The sequence below is a fragment of the Hyperolius riggenbachi genome, chromosome 1 (genome assembly GCF_040937935.1).
Source record: "Hyperolius riggenbachi isolate aHypRig1 chromosome 1, aHypRig1.pri, whole genome shotgun sequence".
Taxonomy (NCBI): domain Eukaryota; kingdom Metazoa; phylum Chordata; class Amphibia; order Anura; family Hyperoliidae; genus Hyperolius; species Hyperolius riggenbachi.
The window spans coordinates 186,110,938-186,130,906 of NC_090646.1; the positions used below are offsets into that span (position 1 = coordinate 186,110,938).

The 19,969-nt window shown below is 45.4% G+C and overlaps 1 protein-coding gene across 1 annotated transcript in view; it reads left to right on the forward strand.

Annotated features, from left to right (window-relative positions):
- Positions 1–2,289: 2,289 nt before the first annotated feature.
- The window catches only part of LOC137570488 (lipopolysaccharide-responsive and beige-like anchor protein), a 121,231-nt gene continuing 103,551 nt past the window's right edge, over positions 2,290–19,969 (forward strand). The window contains exon 1 of the mRNA XM_068279163.1: positions 2,290–2,751. Within this exon, the coding sequence (XP_068135264.1) occupies positions 2,551–2,751 (201 nt within the window). The 5' untranslated portion in view covers positions 2,290–2,550. The remainder of the gene's footprint in view (positions 2,752–19,969) is intronic.

Sequence of the window (19,969 nt, forward strand, 5' to 3'; positions counted from 1 at the left end):
ACATCCGAGCTGAGAGACCATTCGTTGTTGTCGAAGCTGGTTCTGCTCAAAAATCTGCTGTTATGTTCTCTCGACCTGGAAGGTATATTGCTGTTAAGCTGTTGAGGTAACGTTCTGCCAACTGGAAGATTGGGTCTAATTCCTGTAGTAGTGTTATCGACCTGGTTCCCCTGGTTACATTCTTGTGTATCAGATGCTCTTTGAAGTTGGACAATGCTAGAAACGCTGCTCTGATCTCTAGTCTGTTGGCTGGAACATGGGAGTTCTGATGATTCCAACGTCCTTGAATTACTTGTGACTGTAGACAAGCGCCCCAACCTCTTTGGCTGGCATCGGTGGTAACTGTGGTCTTGGAGAACTGTTGAATATTCAACAGTGTTGACAAATTTCTTCTGTCTGTCCACCAATAAAGACTGTCTCTCATTTTTCTCATTATTAGTATGCTCTGATTCATATTCTTGCTGAACCACTGGCCTAGGAAGCCCATCTGCCATGGCCTGATATGCAACTGTGCCCACCTCACTATAGGTATGGTATTTTAAAGTCTCTCCTGATACGAAACGACCCACTATTTCTGAATCTACTGAGGTAAGTATTTCTCTGAAAGGTGTTTCGTCTAGACCTACGATCTTGCGGGATTAGGCCCGATTTTCCTCCAGTAACACGGCTAATGGCCGTGTCCATCTCTTTTCCAAACAGACTCTTTCCATTATACGGTATTCTACACCAATCTTACCTGTGCGGTGGCTGCATGGTGGCTTACCTAATAACCTGTATCTGCTCTTCGATTGGCAACTCCTGTTCCATTCTGCCAGCACCTGCTGCAGAGTAAAATTAATCAGTCAAAGTAAGGCAGGGAAGGAGAAGAGTAGAGAGAATGTGCGCAGGCACACTTACAATCCTACACCTTGCAGAACGAATTATATAGTTGCTGCCAGCACTGACGTTCAAATAAACTGATCAGCGCTGGTAAACATGCCTCCTCTCCTTAAATAACCTGCCTCTCCATTCCGCAGGCAGCAAGGGTTTGTACTAGACCTACACCAATCATAGAGCGAGAGCCCAGAAGAGGAAGCGCCGGACCAGAAGTGATGTCCTAAGCGGTAACATGCATGCTGGAACGCACGCCGCCCGCTCTGAGCAAATGAGGAAGGAACAGGATGCCTGGCGGCGTTTAGCCGCACAATAACAAACATACATAATGGAGGATTTACCTCACCAGCCGCATGTTCTTATTTGCGATCAGCAGCAAATCTCCCACGTGCTTTGGGCCATTTAGACTCTGTGCAGGGGACTTCACATAGGCGAGGCAGAACCTATGCAGAAGGTAAGCAGCACCATACAGCTTGCACAAAGGTCCTATAGAGATGAGGTGATGCAGAGGACAAAAGAAAGACTAAGGTGTGGGGGCTGTTGGGAGAAATTTATAACATAGGTCCTATAGGGGTCAAGTGGGCAGGACTTAACCCGACCGTGCTGCCATGGAGACATATGGAAATATTCTCAGTGATGTGCTGTGGCTCCAAACATCCATGCAATCTAAGATGTCTTCAATGTATAATGAAGTGAAGTCAGCACCATCCTGACTCTATTGGATTTTACCTAGCAAGCCTTGCATGCATATTTTAGAAACTGACTGCCATTTGATGAAAAGTTTGCAGCCCTTGCCTGCACAGTATCAGAATGTAGTGGGGAAGGTTGAAAGTAGAGATGGTCAATTAGATACAATTAAGTTCTGCTTGCATTAAAATGTCATGTACATTGTATACAACTTGAAATTGGACCAATTATTATAAGTTTCTGTCAGTTATGATTGGTTCATATTCAAGCTGCATAACAATTTACATGAAATCTGAATGCAAGTATAACTCATTTGCATCTCATAGACCATCTCTAGTTGAAAGGAGTGTAGAAGCAGCTGTATACTAGTCCTGCGCTTCATTCACAACAAAAGAAAAATTTAATAAATCCAACACAGATTTGCAGGATCATTTATTCGACTTCACTCATCACTAAATTAGAGGAACGAGACCTTTCCTGCATCAATTCCAGCACATTATACTAGGGTCTCCTGGGCGCCAACAGAACCAGCAAGCAGCGCATCGCTGTGACGTCACCAGGTGAGACTCGCCGGCTCGGTAGCCGCTCAGCTCTGCCCTCGTGATGCTTTCTACCTGCGGGCAGGAGGGGTTTCGGCGGCGCACAATCCTGACCAATGAGAACGCTTGAAGTACAGGAACCTGGAGGGCCAATTGAAGCGCATCCTTGCCGAGCACCCGCGACTGGCAGCCAATAGCAAGCTAGGCAGTGTTGACAGCCACCAATAGTGAAGGAAAGAGGGCGGAGCGCAGCTGCCACTTCCTAGGACGCTGCAGTGAGTGAGTGAGTGGGGGTTTGATCAGGTCGCACCTGACAGGAGGACTTTCCGGTGCTAGGAGCAGTGCCGCTCGGTCGGTTCTCTCTGCTGCTGTCACGGGACCGCCTCAGCAGCTGGGAGGCCGCTTCATTGTCACCCAGGCACGCCGGGCCCTGTGCGCCCCGAACTGAGCCATGGCCAGCCAGGAGACGCAGGTGCAGACAACAGGTGAAGAGAGGAGGGCGCAGGCGGAGGGCCCGGACCCTGGAGGGGCGAAGGCTTTAGGCCCTGGGGTGCCTATTAGAGGGATCCGCATGAAGTTCGCTGTGCTCAGTGGATTGCTGGAGGTCGGGGAAGTGAGCACACGAGATCTGGTGGATACAGTGTTTAACCTGGTGAGTTTTATTCAAGTCCTGTGCGCTTCAGGGAACCAACTTGTCACCTTCCAAGGAGATCTCTTTGTACTTTCCTGAAAACGTGCACCTGCACCAAATACTGTTTGTGATGAGCAGTCTTTTGCAACTCTGTGTTGTCTCTTGTGGGCTCTAGTCTAGCCATCCTCCACCTCCTGCTCTCTCCAAGCCTTCTCTGTGAGCTGCAAGCCTGGACAGGCTGTCTTCCCCTGTGGGTAGCGGATGCTAACTTTATTAAGTCCGAGTCGGCAGATACCGCCACGGGTTCTGCGCGGGCATCCCTCCGCCGCGGGTTCTGCGCGGGCATCCCTCCGCCGTGGGTTCTGCGCGGGCATCCCTCCGCCGTGGGTTCTGCGCGGGCATCCCTCCGCCGTGGGTTCTGCGCGGGCATCCCTCCGCCGCGGGTTCTGCGCGGGCATCCCTCCGCCGCGGGTTCTGCGCGGGCATCCCTCCGCCGCGGGTTCTGCGCGGGCATCCCTCCGCCGCGGGTTCTGCGCGGGCATCCCTCCGCCGCGGGTTCTGCGCGGGCATCCCTCCGCCGCGGGTTCTGCGCGGGCATCCCTCCGCCGCGGGTTCTGCGCGGGCATCCCTCCGCCGCGGGTTCTGCGCGGGCATCCCTCCGCCGCGGGTTCTGCGCGGGCATCCCTCCGCCGCGGGTTCTGCGCGGGCATCCCTCCGCCGCGGGTTCTGCGCGGGCATCCCTCCGCCGCGGGTTCTGCGCGGGCATCCCTCCTGCGCCGGGCATCCGTCCTAAGCCAATGTTCCGCGCCATCCATTTCCCCCTAAGCTGCCTGAGCCGCGCCATCCATTTCACCCTAGCCGCCTGGTCCGCGCCATCCATTTCACCCTAAGCCGCCTGGTCCGTGCAGTCAGTTCAACGCCTCTGGTCCATGCCGGCCTCCCTGCCCTGCTGGTCCGTGCCTGCTGGTTCCTGCTTCCAGGAAAACTACTTACTGCTTGCATCAAATCTGGGAGCACACTTGTCTGTGCTGAGAAACGTGCGTTTCTTGTGTGTTTCTGCAATATATATATATATATATATATTTCCCCCCCCCCCCTATGTTTGCGTTTTATGTGAGGTTATGCAGTTTTTATAAATGATGTACTGTATATTTACACCATATGTAGTCCAGATTGTTCGCGGTCAGCTTCTGTTAGTTGACCAGCTATGCTTGTATGCTGGCTGGCTAAGCTTTGACCTGCTGGCTGTAATGTCTAGTAAGTTGTGAAAATTATCAAAGATGGTAAATGAGATATGAACAATTCTGATGTCTATGTAAATTATATGCAGCTTAAAATTAGGCCTCTCAGAATCGATGGGGAGTGTATTTGATTGGCCTAATTCCAAGCTGCTTGCAATTTGCATGAAATTTGCTTAAAAGCTAAAATTATTTACATCCCATTGACCGTAACTACCTTTGAGCTTCTTTGAAGACCCATGATGAAATTGTTCTTAGTATAGGTTGCAATATTACTTGGAAAAAAGGTACAGTGTCCTGCAGAATAGTCTGATCTCTTTCCTGTGTTTGTATGAAACCATAAAATGTGATTGAATACATGTTGCCCTGTGCCGCTGACACCTATGTTAATTTTATGTTAAATTTCTGCGGTTGCAGACTCTATTGTACCTTATGTTATGCATATTTCAAGGCAGATGTATATTTCATATTTGTCTTATAAAGAGTTGTTCACTTTTATTTTGAAATAATAAAAATGTTATGTGACAAAAAAAATTTGATTACAAAGGTATTTGCAGAGCTCTCGGTTATACAATTTTTTTTTTTTTTTTTTTCCCAGTGAATCGTCAAACAAAACTTTAGGGACACACACACACACACACACACACACACACACACACACACACACACACACACACACACACACACACACACACACACACACACACACACACACACACACACACACACACACACACACACACACACACACACACACACACACACACACACCCTCTCTGGGCCTTCCTCCAGCCCCCTTGAGGCCACTCGACCCCAGGCCTCTCCTGTCCTCTGTTGGATGGCCTTGTACTGTGGCCGATTTGCGCTTTGCTGCGCAACTGTGGCCCAGTCACAATCCCGTGGCTGGGATCGTTCTGCGCCTGGACAGTAACTACTGCGCAGAACGCTCACAGCCACAGGAGCTCACTTGGCTGGGCAGTGCATGCGCAACTCTGACAGAGTGCTGGGCCTTCCTGCGGGGGACAGGAGCTTCCCCGCTAGCAACCTCAAGGGGCTAGAATGAGTCCTCAAGGGGGCTAGAATAAGGTTAGTATGTAATCCAAGACGTCTTTCATCCCAGGCTCCCTTTAAGTATGCGAGACCACTACATGTGCTGCTGTTAAAGGTCATTGAACCCTGTGCAGCAGCTCTTATGCTAGGTACACACAATGGGCTCTATTCTCAAAGACTTCCCGCATGCGGTAAAGTACATGCGGGAAGTTTGCACCCAAAATACCGTCAAGTTGGAATTCTCAAAATGTTCCGCATGTTTTTTCCGCATGTGGAAAAAGTGTGATAAAAGTGTGGGATTCATGCGGAAAACTTTCCGCAAAAGTCGGTATTTTCCGCAATAAAAGATCAATTCTCAAAAATGTTCAGGCGCATCATTTCGTCGTTAATTACCGATTTTTTTTTTTTTTTTTTTTTTATTTTTTTTTTTTTTTAATCACCTACAAGTAGTAGGTGATATATTCCGCATCCCATTGACTTTAATGAAGTGTGGAGGCTTAAGGGCTGTGCTTGCTGGACTTTAACTTTTTTTTTTAAACACTTTTTCATGCGACCTTTTTACCGCATGATTCCCGCATGAATAATGGCTGTTTCCGCATCTTTTTTCCCGCATGCGGAAAATGTTAGTGAATGCTGAAAAAATGCGGAGTTTACCGCTGGCGGGAATTTAGCGGTAAAATTTTGCGGTACTTTTGGCTCTTTGAGAATAGAGCCCAATGAGATTTTCTGGCAGATTTACTGCCAAATTGATTATTTCCAAATCGATTATTTCCAACATGTCCGATCTGATTTCTGATCAATTTTCCGTTCACTTCTGTGGAAGATCGATTGGAAATCAGTATGGACATGTTGGAAATAATGGACCTGGCAGTAAATCTGACAGAAAATCTCAGTGTGTACCAGGCTTTAGGGCTCTTTTGCTTAGGTTATGTGGTGTCAGTGTTTCATAGTGCCGACGAAAGTAGTTGGAAAGGAAAAAGTACAATGCAGGTCTTTCCGGGCTCTAGGAAAATGACCCAATAGCGGACAACTCTGTGTGGTTGCTACTCCAGTATTCAGTTAAGAATGTTTCTCTTATAATGTTGAATGATAGGACTACTGTGTAGATCAAAATAGTGTCTGTGTGCATATACATTTTTATATGTTTTTATTATGAAATCATTTTGAAGCCAGTGTTGTGTGCACTGGGGAGGCATCAGGTGGATTGCTTGCATGCAAAGTGTTGCTCTTGAAGTGAGTTATTGCCTCAGGCTCTTCCAGTAGGATCAGCAGGTGTGTATGTATACATTTCAGAGCAGGTGCATCAAAGGCAGATCTTCTCATACAGGAATTAGACATGCTCTGTGTGCTTCACTTCCAGTAGTGTTATACGCTGCATTGAATTAAAAGACCATCATATAGATATTTGGAAAGAAACATTTCCCTTCTCTCAACCCAGCAGTTACATTTTCAGCCTCGTGCATGTCGGCCAGATTGAACAATGTCATGCCGTCCAGGAAGTGTATGTCGAATGTGTGGGCAGGTACGTTTCATTATTAACACATCTTCTACCGTTGGGGAAGTGACTTGATATACCGGGCTCGCCTCTCATGTTCCTACATGCATTTGTACTGACAAAATATCTCTTCACTCACCATTACTCTGCGCTGATTGAAGACTACAATAAAACTCCAGATAGACCATAGTTTTATCAGTAGTTCTCATATACTTCCTGGGTTTTAGCTGCTTGTTCTGGAATAAATTCACTTTGTTAAAATCATGTTGTCAGTAGTGGTTTGTCCTGTGTTCAATATGAATGAAAGACGCAACATTGTAACATTTTTATACAACGCAGTCTACTTTCATGCTTTGCAGTTCAGCGTTATTTATGAATTTTTTATTGTTTGTGTGTATACATGTAAAGCTATATCTATGTATAATAAAAAAGTGTGTGTATATATACGCACACGCACACGCACACGCACACGCACACACACACCCCCCCCCCCCCCCCCCCGTGGAGTCGGGCAATTTTGGGTGCCTGGAGTCGGAGTCGGAGTCGGGGAAAAATGCACCGACTCCTAATGAATTTGTAACTGTAATTAAAGATAATAGTCATTAAAAATAATGTGTATATATACAGTAATAGCTGTGCTTAGTCCACAAAAATGAAATAAACCAATCAAAATTAGTTACTTGTGCTGCTTCAATAAAGCAGTCCCCGTATTTTTAAGGTCAGATATACATATCTGATTGTGGATGTATATATACAGTAATAGCTGTGCTTAGTCCACAAAAATGAAATAAACCAATCAAAATTAGTTACTTGTGCTGCTTCAATAAAGCAGTCCCCGTATTTTTAAGGTCAGATATACATATCTGATTGTGACTGTATATATGATGTGTACACAGGAATCTCTTATATATACTAAATAACATCTATGCTGTAAGAATAAAGCCTGATGTGTAGCTGTGTCACTAATAGAGATGGTCAACGAGATGGAAATAATTCTGCATTGATGCTGATTTATGCAAATGTATGCACTCCCTTTGCTGATGAAATCAAATAATTTGATATGTTGTTAAAATTTGGTTTGGTGACTACAAATTAAAGGGTAACTGAGACGGATGAAATCAAAGTTTTATACATACCTGGGGCTTCCTCCAGCCCCCTTCAGGCTAATCAGTCCCTCGCTGTCCTCCACCACCCGGATCTTCTGCTATGAGTCCTGGTAATTCAGCCAGTCAGCGCTGTCCGGCCGCATGCCGCTCCCACAGCAAGGAACATTCTGCACCTGCGCAATAGTGCTGCACAGGTGTAGTATGCTCCTGGCGGCGGAGTGTGTGCATGCGCACTACGCCTGGCCCGACTGGCTCAAGTACCGGGACTCATAGCAGAAGATCCAGGTGGTGGAGGACAACGAGGGACTGATTATCCTGAAGGCGGCTGGAGGAAGTCCCAGGTATGTATAAAACTTTAATTTCATCTGTCTCAGGTTTACTTTGTTACACAGTAGTACTATACTCTACATATGCACTCCCCACAGAGCTGCAGGGAATCCACTGAGAATGCTGTGCACATTGAACATAGAGGTGTTGTATGTTTACAATCTCCTCATTCCCCTGCAGAGTACCTGCACATCATTCGTACATGTACCCACACTTACATTGCCTAGGGCCTGATAGATGTTCTTTGTTCCGGTTTGTACCTTTTACAAGTACTCTTACCAAGGACTAGTTTTAGTCTAAAGGGAATAAATATAGTAGTCTACATATCCTTCTCACTTCAGTTGTCTTGTAAAATTCCTAAGCGTTGGCAGTTAAGAGACGAATTTCATGTTACATACTTTTAATCAACAAAATTGTAATATGCAAATTAGAGGAGTCGGAGTCGGTGGAATCCTAAACTGAGGAGTCGGTGGATTTTTGGACCGACTCCACAGATAGATATAGAGATATAGAGATATAGAGAGATAGAGAGATAGAGATATATATTTTTTTTCCTTTAAAGTGTATCTGAACTCTTACACAGGATACAGAAGAAACCTGTAGAAATGCACCCTGTATATATTTAGTGTCTAGCCTGTCTAACTCTTCTCTCCCCCCCCCCCCCCATCTGTGACTAAGCACAAGTTGTAATTTCATCCCTCAGCTGTGCCAGCTGGCTGCCAAGGCAGAGAGCTAATTGGTAAACACAGGATGTTAACCCTATGTCTGCTTCCATGAAAACATGAGGTAGGGCCAGTGGCAAAAAAACTCTAGCACATCTGCTAACACTAGAGGTTTATGAAGCAGATTTTCAGAACGATTCCTAGGGATGTTTAGAGAGGTTTTCTAAACATGACTAGCTTTTTTGGAGCATTTTGGTGTAGCAAATTTCATATATTGTTACAGTAAAGCTGTTACTGAACAGCTTCTGTAACAAAAACGCCTGGAAAACCACTCTGATCTAGTGTTTTTCTACTTTCCTATACTAAACATTGAAGCAGAAACGCCTCAGAAATCTAAAAAAAATGCTGCAGCCCCCAAGTTTGCGTTTGGGGAAAAAAACAAACCACTCTGGTGTGCACAAGCCCATTGAAATACATTAGCCAAGCGGTTTTCTATCCCCAAGTGTGAACCAGCCCGTAGACGATTTATTGCACAATTTGTATCAGCTATAACAAAGAAATGTTTATCTTAATTATGCTGTTGCGTATCTTTTAGAGCAGAGAGGAAGTTCTGAGTTCAGGTCCGCTTTAATGCAAATGTATACACAGCCACTGAGCACCACAGATAGGCCCCAGAGTAACCATTTATAGGATAAAGAATTCCAGGAGCAGCAGTGCTAGATGCATATTTAATGCCTGGTGGAGAGAGAAGAAAGGCATCTCCCTAATGCTGGGTACACACCATGCTGTTTCCTGCTCGACAGGTGGGAATCGGGATATTCTTTCCGACATGTCCGATGGGCTCCCGATCAAAAAAGTGATCGGTTTTGTGCATTATAATTGGAAAATCGATTCGATTTATTGATCAGGTGCACTTTGGACATGTACACACGATGCAACTTCCCATCCGATCACCCGTTGATCAGGTGGTAAATTGCATTGTGTGTACCCAGCATAATGGAGACACAGTACTGTACTCTGCAATTTCTTGGGTTTTCACCAGGCTCACAGTGGTGCGATCGGTCTAATGGTCACTTTATAACACCGCTTACCACAATGCATTACCTGTGTGGCGGGTAAATTGCTGTATAACAGGTTGCAGTAAAAGTAAAGAATACAATCTTTGACTCTATGCGTCATTGTACCCGACGTAACATGCGGTACCGATGTCATGATCTGTTGCATTCCTGCTGTCACAGGGAAGGCAATGACCGTAGTCAACCTAGCCATATTCCTATCATTCACACAGATCAGATTTCAGTAACTTCCCCTCTCTGTTAAAGCTGTCATAGGTTATAAGTGAGGAGAAACCTCACAGGTTTTAATGACATTGTAGAAGATCTGTACCTTCACTGCCATTTCCCAAATATGCTGGATACACACGGTTCGTTCCCGCACTCGATTCCCGTCGATGCGCAGCTCTATTCCCGTCGATTTGTTTGTTTCCGACATGTCCGATTCTCGTTTCGATGGATCGTTAGGTCGATTTGCCATACTTGGCAATCGACCTAAAAATCATCGAAATGCGCTCGGAAATGATCGGGAATAATCGATTCGTTGGTAATCGATCGGCGCATTCGATGCGGGAATAAACCGTGTGTATTCAGCATTACATTGCCTTGGGGTTTGTTTCATGTCTCTGAGACTATAGTGACTTTGGTACTCAACCCTACCAAGGGTGCCAGGAGCTTCTGCTGTGGCTTTGTAATAGTGTTGTGTGTGTGTGTGTGTGGTGTCTTTTTATTTTTAATTTTAACTTTTTTTTACCTGCAGTTCTATCACAAGGTTCATTAGCCACTGATGTGGCATTGCTCAAGATTGTTGCCAGTCAATTATAAGTCTATGTGCAGGATGCAATATTTTTTTATCTGGATTAAAGGACAGCTGAAGTAAGGAGGTTTATGGAGGTTACCATATTTATTTCCTGCTGCTGCCGCCGCAATGTATAAATGTATGCAGTGGGTAGTGCATACATTACCTGTCCGGTGTCCGCCTCCACGCGGTTTCCAACCATCTCGCCGGGTTCCGCATACACGCCGGCGGCGCTCTGACGTCACGAAGGCGCATAGCTGCTGACCTCAGACGCTATGCGCTGCTAGTGTGTATGCGGCTTACCCGGCGAGACGGACGGATGGATTTGGCAAACTGCTTCAGGACTAGGGTTGCAACGGTATGAAATTCCATGGTATAACCGTCCCAAAAAATACCACGGTACGGTATTAAACAATTATTTGGACCTGGGCCCCACCCCCTTACATTAAATAATGTGCCCCCACCCGCCAGTAATAGGTGGCTGCAGCATACAGTGGAGGAAATAATTATTTGACCCCTCACTGATTTTGTAAGTTTGTCCAATGACAAAGAAATGAAGTCTCAGAACAGTATCATTTCAATGGTAGGTTTATTTTAACAGTGGCAGATAGCACATCAAAAGGAAAATAGAAAAAATAACCTTAAATAAAAGATAGCAACTGATTTGCATTTCATTGAGTGAAATAAGTTTTTGAACCCTTTAACAATAAAAGACTTAATACTTAGTGGAAAAACCCTTGTTTGCAAGCACAGAGGTCAAACGTTTCTTGTAATTGATGACCAAGTTTGCACACATTTTAGGAGGAATGTTGGTCCACTCCTCTTTGCAGATCATCTCTAAATCCCTAAGGTTTCGAGGCTGTCTCTGTGCAACTCTGAGCTTGAGCTCCCTCCATAGGTTTTCTATTGGATTAAGGTCCGGAGACTGACTAGGCCACTCCCAGTGAGGGGGTCAAATAATTATTTCCTCCACTCTATATACAGCAGTGGTGGCATTTGGTCCATTTTCAAGCTTGATGACATAGCATTAACTCAGAATCAGCATCTCATCCTACTTCTAAACTGCACCATTTGAAGGACAACTGAAATGATACTGTTCTGAGACTTCATTTCTTTGTCATTGGACAAACTTACAAAATCTGTGAGGGGTCAAATAATTATTTCCTCCACTGTAGGTAGCCAGGGATAGGTGTAGTCAGTGGTAGGTGGCCGCAGCGTAGTAGGTAGCCAGGGGTAGGTGTAGCTAATGGTAGGTGGCCGCAGCATAGGTATCCAGGGATAGGTGTAGCCAGTGGTAGGTGGCCGCAGCGTAGTAGGTAGCCAGGGATAGGTGTAGCTAATGGTAGGTGGCTGCAGCATAGGTATCCAGGGATAGGTGTAGCCAGTGGTAGGTAGCCACAGCACAGGTAGCCAGGGATAGGTGTAGCCAGTGGTAGCTGGCCACATCATAGGTAGCCAGTGGTAGGTGGCCGCAGCACATGTAGCCAGGGATAGGTGTAGCCAGTGGTAGGTGGCCTCAGCATAGGTAGCCTGTGGTAGGTGGCCACAGCATAGGTAGCCAGGGATGGGTGTAGCCAATGGTAGGTGGTGCAGCATAGGTAGCCAGGGATAGGTGTAGCTAGTGGTAGGTGGCGCAGCAAAGGTAGCCAGGGATAGGTGTAGCCAGTGGTAGGTGGCGCAGCATAGGTAGCCAGGGATAGGTGTAGCCAGTGGTAGGTGGCGCAGCATAGGTAGCCAGGGATAGGTGTAGCCAGTGGTAGGTGGCGCAGCATAGGTAGCCAGGGATAGGTGTAGCTAGTGGTAGGTGGCCGCAGCATCGGGATAGGTGTAGCTAGAATTAGGTGGAGAGCCAGAGGCAGGGAGAGGGGAGTCAGGGGACAAATACTCACTTGTCAGCAGCCAAGTACTCAGTCCTAAGTGCTTCATTCACTTAGAGTGCAGAGACGCTGGGCGGGAATGAGCGTCATTGATGACGCCAGCCCAAGACTCAGGAGAAGTGCTCTGCATCGTGCGCCGCTGGTGGGAGCCTGGGAGGCAGTCTTTGCATTCCAGCAGCCGCGTCCTCACTGGACGCGCGTCATATCCGGCGCCTGAGAGCCGACTCGCTGAGTGGTGACTGGTGGCGAATGCGGAAGCGGGAAAAACGGCATTTTGACAATGTGCATGGTATGATAACCATGCACATTGAAACCGCAATATATCAGGACAGGTAATGTAGAAATGCACTACATAATTTACATACATTCATACATTTTGAGGGCAGCGGCGGGGCGGACAGCGGCGGCTCAGCCGATTCCCAAATGATTTCATTCTGAAATCGGACAGGAATCGGCCTGTAGTGTATGGGCAGATTCGATTAGAGACATTTAGAGACATTTATCTCTAATCAGATTCGATTAGAGATAAATTTGTCTCTTGGTCGAATCTGCCCATATTCGTTCTAGTGTATGGGCAACTTAAGCAATATCAGTTGCCTGGCAGTCCTGCTGGTCTATTTTGGCTGCAGTAGTGTCTGCATCAGATCAGAAACAAGCATGCAGCTTATCTTGTCAGATCTAACAATGTCAAAAGCCTTGTACACACCATGAAATTTCCCTTCAGATGGGTCGAATAGATAATTTCCATCAGGGCTGATCTGATTTCAAATTGTTTTTCTGATCGGTTGGCATAGAAGTGATCAGAAAAACGATCGAAATCAGATCAGACCTGCTGGAAATGATCAACCCATCTATCTATTGGGAAATTGCATGGGATGTATCAGGCAAAACACCCGATAAAAACACCTGATCTGCTGCATGATTTTTCAGGGTCCACGGCTAAAAGTATTCAAGGCAGAGGATTAGCAGGATAGACAGGCAAATAGTATTGCCTAAAAGGAAATAAATATACAGACTCCATATTTTACATCTCACTTCAGGTGTCCTTTATTATACCCCAAGGGTTCTAAATTTTAGGATAGCAAAAGGTTAGCCTTGTGGATGGCTGTGTTTTGCTTAGATTGGTGACAATCCCCATTTTGCTATGAAATACGCTTCCTCTTTCTTTAAAGTGTGAATAAGGAGGAAAAAAATTAAATGTGCGCATGCTTACACACACATACTTATTTATTACAGTTCTTTACAGCTGGAAATCCCTTGAACCTGTCATATTTGAGCTTTATTTAAGACTATCCGTTATGACAGTGATCTGCAAACTTGGCTCTCCAGCTGTTAAGGAACTAAAAGTTCCACAATGCATTTGCCTTTATGGATCATGACTGTGGCTGTCAGACTCCTGCAATGCATTTGTAGTTCCTTAAAGGGCAAGTGAGGGATATTGGGGCTGTCTTATTTATTTCCTGTTAACAATACCAGTTTCCTGGCATCCCTACTGATCTATTTGGCTGCAATATTGTCGGAATAACACCAGAAACAAGCATGCAGCTAATCTTGTTACATCTGACAATGTCAAATGCCTGATCTGCTGCATGCTTGTTCAGGGGCTATGGCTAAAAGTATTAGAGGCAGAGGATCAACAGCATAGCCAGACAACTGGTATTGCTTGAAAGGAAATAAATATGGCAGTCTCCATATAACTCTCACTTCAGTTGTCCTTTAACAGCTAGATAGGCCAAGTTTGCAGATCACTGCGTTATGAGATTGCTAGAGTTGGTGTCAGTTTTCATTAAGGAAGGAGGTGAGGACTAGGCGAATAATGAGGAGACAAACTGAGAAGCGGCTGACAGTATTGCAGACCTGGAACATTGTGATCCGGAACTGTGTTGGTCAAAACGCGGGAAAAAAATTCAAATACCTAGTCTGAGGACAGGTTTGGGATCCATTTGACTAATATAGCTGCAAAACCTGTTTTAAGGATTTTCAGTCAGTTTAACAAAGGTAGGCCAGTTTTGATCTATGAAGCTTTTTGTTCTAGAGATGTCTATCTAGGCCAGTTGTGCCTCAGTCACTTCCCATACCATGAGTGTAGCTCAAATTTGTCACACGGTATTTTAGCATAGCTTTGATTCCCAGGTGAAAACATTTAATGATTGTCTAGATACAGGGAGCTACTGATGTTGGATGGGGTTATACACAGAGGTCTTCAACTGGAGAAAGGTGTGTGTTTTTTTTTTTTTTTTTTTTTTTTTTTTTTTTTTTTTTTCTTTCTTCCTTCCTCACCTTTGATATTGGATGAAACATTGTCTGAAAAGGTGAAGCAGGGAAATGCCTTTGACCTGTATAGTTATGCATAGATTAATTCAACTTTGTCCCTGTCAGGCATCTTTCATACAGTACACTGAAACTATTACATTTTAACTGATTGGTTATCCTGCAGCAGTGCACCAAGGAAAAGCTTTCAGTTGATATGCATAGATGTGGTAAACATAGGTAAACATGGCCGTTACCTTTTTACCTGGGCAGCCTATCAGCTGTCTGTTCAGTTATAACTGACAGCAAATTGTTGAGCGTTTAAGGCCTCTAAGGGGCTGAACACACGAACATGCTTCTGTGAAATGCATCAATGTTACAGATGCTGAAAAGCGGACATAAGCACACTAGTGTGTCCAAGGCCTTTAGGCCTGAGGAGCTGTTTCAGCAGCTATTTCTTTATTTTCCCCTCCCTTTCTAGGTGTCGCCAGGATTTTCAAAAGGTCCAGGCTAATGAAAGCCCATGGCAGTGATTCCACAGTAGCAAAATCACTCTAAAAAAATGCTAGCATTTGTAAAAGGTGAATTGTGATCTCTAGTGGGCCCCAGGCCTATGTCATTGTATTTAGGCAATAGGTTTGACACAGGTTTGTAGATGTAGAAAAATCTCGTTTCAAATTTAGTGCATAGTGTGTGAAGAACTGTATGGTTGACATTATTCTTTCACAATTAGGAACCCTCTAGGACAACATGCTTTTTCTTATGGAAAAAGTCATGACGAATCAGTTCACTGACTGTGGCGGGAAATACATGTTAATCATTTTTCCCTGTCCTATCATACTGTAAAATATACGTATGTATGTAATTGAATAGTCACATTGTCAGTCAAGGTCATTCTTATAAGTGTTGCATAGAACAGGTTTGAAGAAGGGTCCGAATGTTGCAGACTTCTTGGAGGTGGCAACATGCATTTTCCTTGCTTACTCAGAGGTTGAACGAAGAGCTGTCCCAATCGAAGAGGAAGGCTGAAGGTAGACTTCCAGGGAAACAAGTACAGGTTATCCCCGACTTGCGAACAACCTGCTGATACCAGTGGCTCGAAACAGTCAAAGTAAATCTTTTCAGGAAGAACTTGTTGTTTTTGAGACTGTTTAAAAAATTCCAAGACAGTTGTTTTTTTTTTACCGGTAAAATGAAATTTTGATGCTTTACACGGAGGGCACAGGGGGACAGAGGTATCACAGTGGAGGGTAGAGGTGGCAAAAAGGGGGGACTGAAACAATGGGAAACAATAGGAAACAAAGGTGAAACAGGGGGATAACAAAATCTGTAACACAATTTTCAGCCTTATGGCCCATACTCATGGGCAACTTTTTGGCATGTCGCTAGCACACGAGGGCGTGTGCGCGACATGCCAGCGACAGCTCGTCGCCAGGTCCCTCCGCATACGCACGGCGGAGGGACCTGGCAACTGATGCGGCGGAAGCTGTCGCTGTTGTCCCTCCCCCCGCCGGAAGCGCCGTCTATTTGCTATTATGTTGCTGTCGCTAGTCCGCGTACTCACGCGGACTAGCGACAGTTGCGGCGGCGACTGTCACCAGGCGATTGACCGCGCCAAATCGCCTGGCGACATCAGCGACGGGCGACGCCGCATACTCACAGGCGACTTGTCACCGCAACACGCGCGCAGCATGTTGCGGCGACAATTGTAGCCTGTGAGTATGGGCCATTAGTTCTTCTAGCCTGTAAGTTCCTTTGCCTGTTCTAATGTGCTCTGGCTTACTGCTGCCTTTCCTAATTGCACAGTAGCTGTGTTATCTCTGTTACATGATCTAATCTTCTCTCTTCTGTCAGCTCTGTCGGCAGAGGCTGGAATGTGCTGCACTGCTTGTCATTGGCAGAAGCTATACACACCCCCTCCAGGCCCCCTGCAGGCTCTGTATGACTCACACACTCTGTTTATGTGAGCCTATCACAAGCTGGTTAGTTTATTTCTAAACACTGCCTAAAACTGGCAATTACAAGCCAGGTTTGCAGCAGAGAGTGGCAGAAACAGCACAGAGGGGCCCAGGAGAACATAATGAATAGAATGGTATGCTTTTTGCTGTAAAAAATTTAGAGTACAGATTCTCTTTAAGGATAGATTTAGTTTATAAACGAACCTACAGTTCCTATCTCGTTTGTTAACCGAGGGTCTACCTGTACAGTATACTTTCTTCCATCAGTTTTATGCTGGGTACACACGTTGCGATTTCCCGCTCGATGATCGTGATCAATTCGATTGTTTCCGACATGTTCGATCGATACAGCCGTCGATTTTGCATGTTATCTCCCATAGACTACCACTAGCCAATGTTCTGGCACCAAATAGTAGTGATGTGCAATTGACCAGAAGGTCATATGCAGCCGTCTCCTCCTCCCCTGGCCAGTTTCACAACACCCACTATTGTCAGGAAGTGTTGGATAATGCAGGGATTTGCTGAATTAGTGTGTGAGTATTATTATTTACTTACTTTCATTTACCTTTGATTATACATAATACCCTATATCGGGCTCTCGGTTTCCCCTTTCTTAATCAGAAGTCAGAGCTCTCCACGACTTTCAAAGTCGCAAAGCTTAATGGCTATTTGCATAGATAACTGGAGTTTCTTAACTCTTCCTGTACTGGAAACAAATATTAGGCTTCTGTCTCTGCTCCTAATGCTTTATTTCTTAGCTGTACCACACAACTAATTCATTATATCATATATTTTTTCCGCTTCAGTGTCTCTTTAAATGCAGACAAAAACATATATGCAGACAAAAACAATTTCTTCAACCAGATGCCTAAACTGATATTGGGGAAAAGAATAAAGTAAAATAAATTGTCCCCAAACCAAAGCTTGTGCAGCACTATGGTGCAGCTAGGCTTGTACCTCACAACCCGTATAGTCTTACCAACAATTTAGTAAAAGAAGGTCCTAGCATCTCTGGCATTAAATGAATATGTAGACCAATGAGCGATGTACATAAAGGTGCCTATACACCAGGCATGTCCAATGTCCGTCCCTGTGGGACAAATGCAGCTCGCTGAGCCTTTTCTGGTGGCCCCCAAAGCTCTCTACAGTTGTTAGTTCCATGCGGCCCACAGGCTATAGCTGCGGTGCCACATGCAGGAGCCACCTTGTCGGTGCTCTGCCTCCCCATTTGCTCATCTGTAGGTTATCAGCCACCAGTGTAGCAGTAACCGCAACAGCAGCTGCCACTGTGCTAACTGCACGTTATATGGCTTATTTCCGGTGGAAATGTTAGACAAAATGTCACAGGCATAGTGTATTAGCAATCAGCAAAACTTGTTTAACCACTTGCCGACCGCGAACTCATAACGCGCGTCGGCAAAGTGGCAGCTGCAGGACCAGCGACGCAGATATGCGTCGCTGGCTGCAGGCTAATTAATCAGGAAGCAGCCGCTCGCGCGAGCGGCTGCTTCCTGTCAATTCACGGCGGGGGGATCCGTGAATAGCCTGCGGGCCGCCGATCGCGGCTCGCAGGCTAAATGTAAACACAAGCGGAAATAATCTGCTTTGTTTACATTTGTACAACGCTGCTAACAGTAGCAGCGTTGTACCAGATCAGCGATCCCTGGCCAATCAGCGGCCGGGGATCGCTGTCACATGACAGGCAGGAGCCTGTTAGAGGCTGCACAGGACAGATCTGTTCCTGTGCAGCCTCCGATCTCCGGGAGAGGGGGAATCTTGCGGTGGAGGGGGCTTTGAGGTGCCCCCCCCCGCCAGCCACACACAGGCAGGAGCGATCAGACCCCCCCAGCACATCATCCTCCTAGTGGGGAAAAAAGGGGGGCGATCTGGTCGCTCTGCCTGGTGTTTGATCTGTGCTGGGGGCTGTAGAGCCCACCCAGCACAGATCAGCGAAAACGACGCTGGTCCTTAAGGGGGGGGGGGGGGGTAAAGGCTGGGTCATCAAGTGGTTAATTTTGCTAGTTCAGCCCCCTAGCACTCTCAAGAATGGCCATGTGATCCGTGGTTTAAAAAGTTTGGACACCCCTGATAAACACCCATTAGACAAGGACTATTAATATCTCTCTGATTCCCTTATTTACCAACTTGCACCACATACAGTATATTAGATCATATTTCAACAGGAATTTGAGCTAATCTCAATTATGCTGCTACTGATAACTCTGTACCAAGCTGTCAGGCCTTTAGTTGTGTAACACGCCTCCTCCGCGTCACATTATCTCTGTCATGTATTTTTTCTTTTTACTGTAAACAGTGCTTGGAATGTACATGTGATAAAATATGAACTGTACTACGTTTTTTTTTAATACCCCTTTTCAAAATGCACTTATGTATGTGTCCTATATTGTGCACACTCAAATAAGCAGTTAGTGAAGTATGTTTGGCCTGAATTGTTTTTTTCTTCTTCCTGGATCAATGACTGTCAAGCTATTTACACATTTTTAATCTCACTTGGCAGAAGCTACCATTCCTGAACATTTTGGCTGGGAGACTAATGTACTAGGAATGTACAGTTGTCCTGTAATGTCACTTTCTTCCTCTCTAGCAGTCTGCCAGGACTGATTGTTCTTGCCTGATGCCCATTTGTTCACTTATTAGTTACTATGGGAACTTTAAGCCCCATCTACACGATACGATTATTTGTGCGATTCGATTACGATTCGATTAAATCTGACCTGTCCGATTGGGATTCGATTTGATTTGCCATTGTTTTGCAATGGCAAATCAAATCGAATCGCACAAAGAATCGGTAGATTGGGCTTTACAGGGAGTTCCTGCAGCAGAGTGATGCTACTAATTATGACCTCTTCCCTCAGTCAGCAGAACCTACTCTTTGGCTGATTGAGTTTCTATAGCTCTCTGCTGAGCACTCACCAACACATAAGACCATCTTGACATTCACAAAATTTTACGCATCATCATTTACCGCATTGCGTAAAAAGTGCGGTAAAAGTCCGCAAAAGTTGGTAATTCCAGCAAAAAAAATAGAAATTCACAAACAAAAAGGGGGTGCATTATTTCTGAATTAACTAGTACTTGGTGGTCTATTTCGCTTCCCATTTACTTAAATGGACAAATATTGCAAGTTGATTTATGAAGAGGCAACATTCTGTGGCGCTGTACAAAGAAACAAGCATGGGGTACATAATAATAGAGACTGTGTACACCAGTATACAGAACTGGTACAAAATACAGAATTGGGAATAAGTGACACAAGTAACACCATGAATAAATGTATAACAAATTGCAAGGCACCAAATTATGAACCTATTCCAAGACATAAAAGGGTGAGAGAGCCCTGCCCTTGCACGCTTACAATGTAAACCATGCAGACTCCACACTGCTGTGACAGGATCTATGGCTTT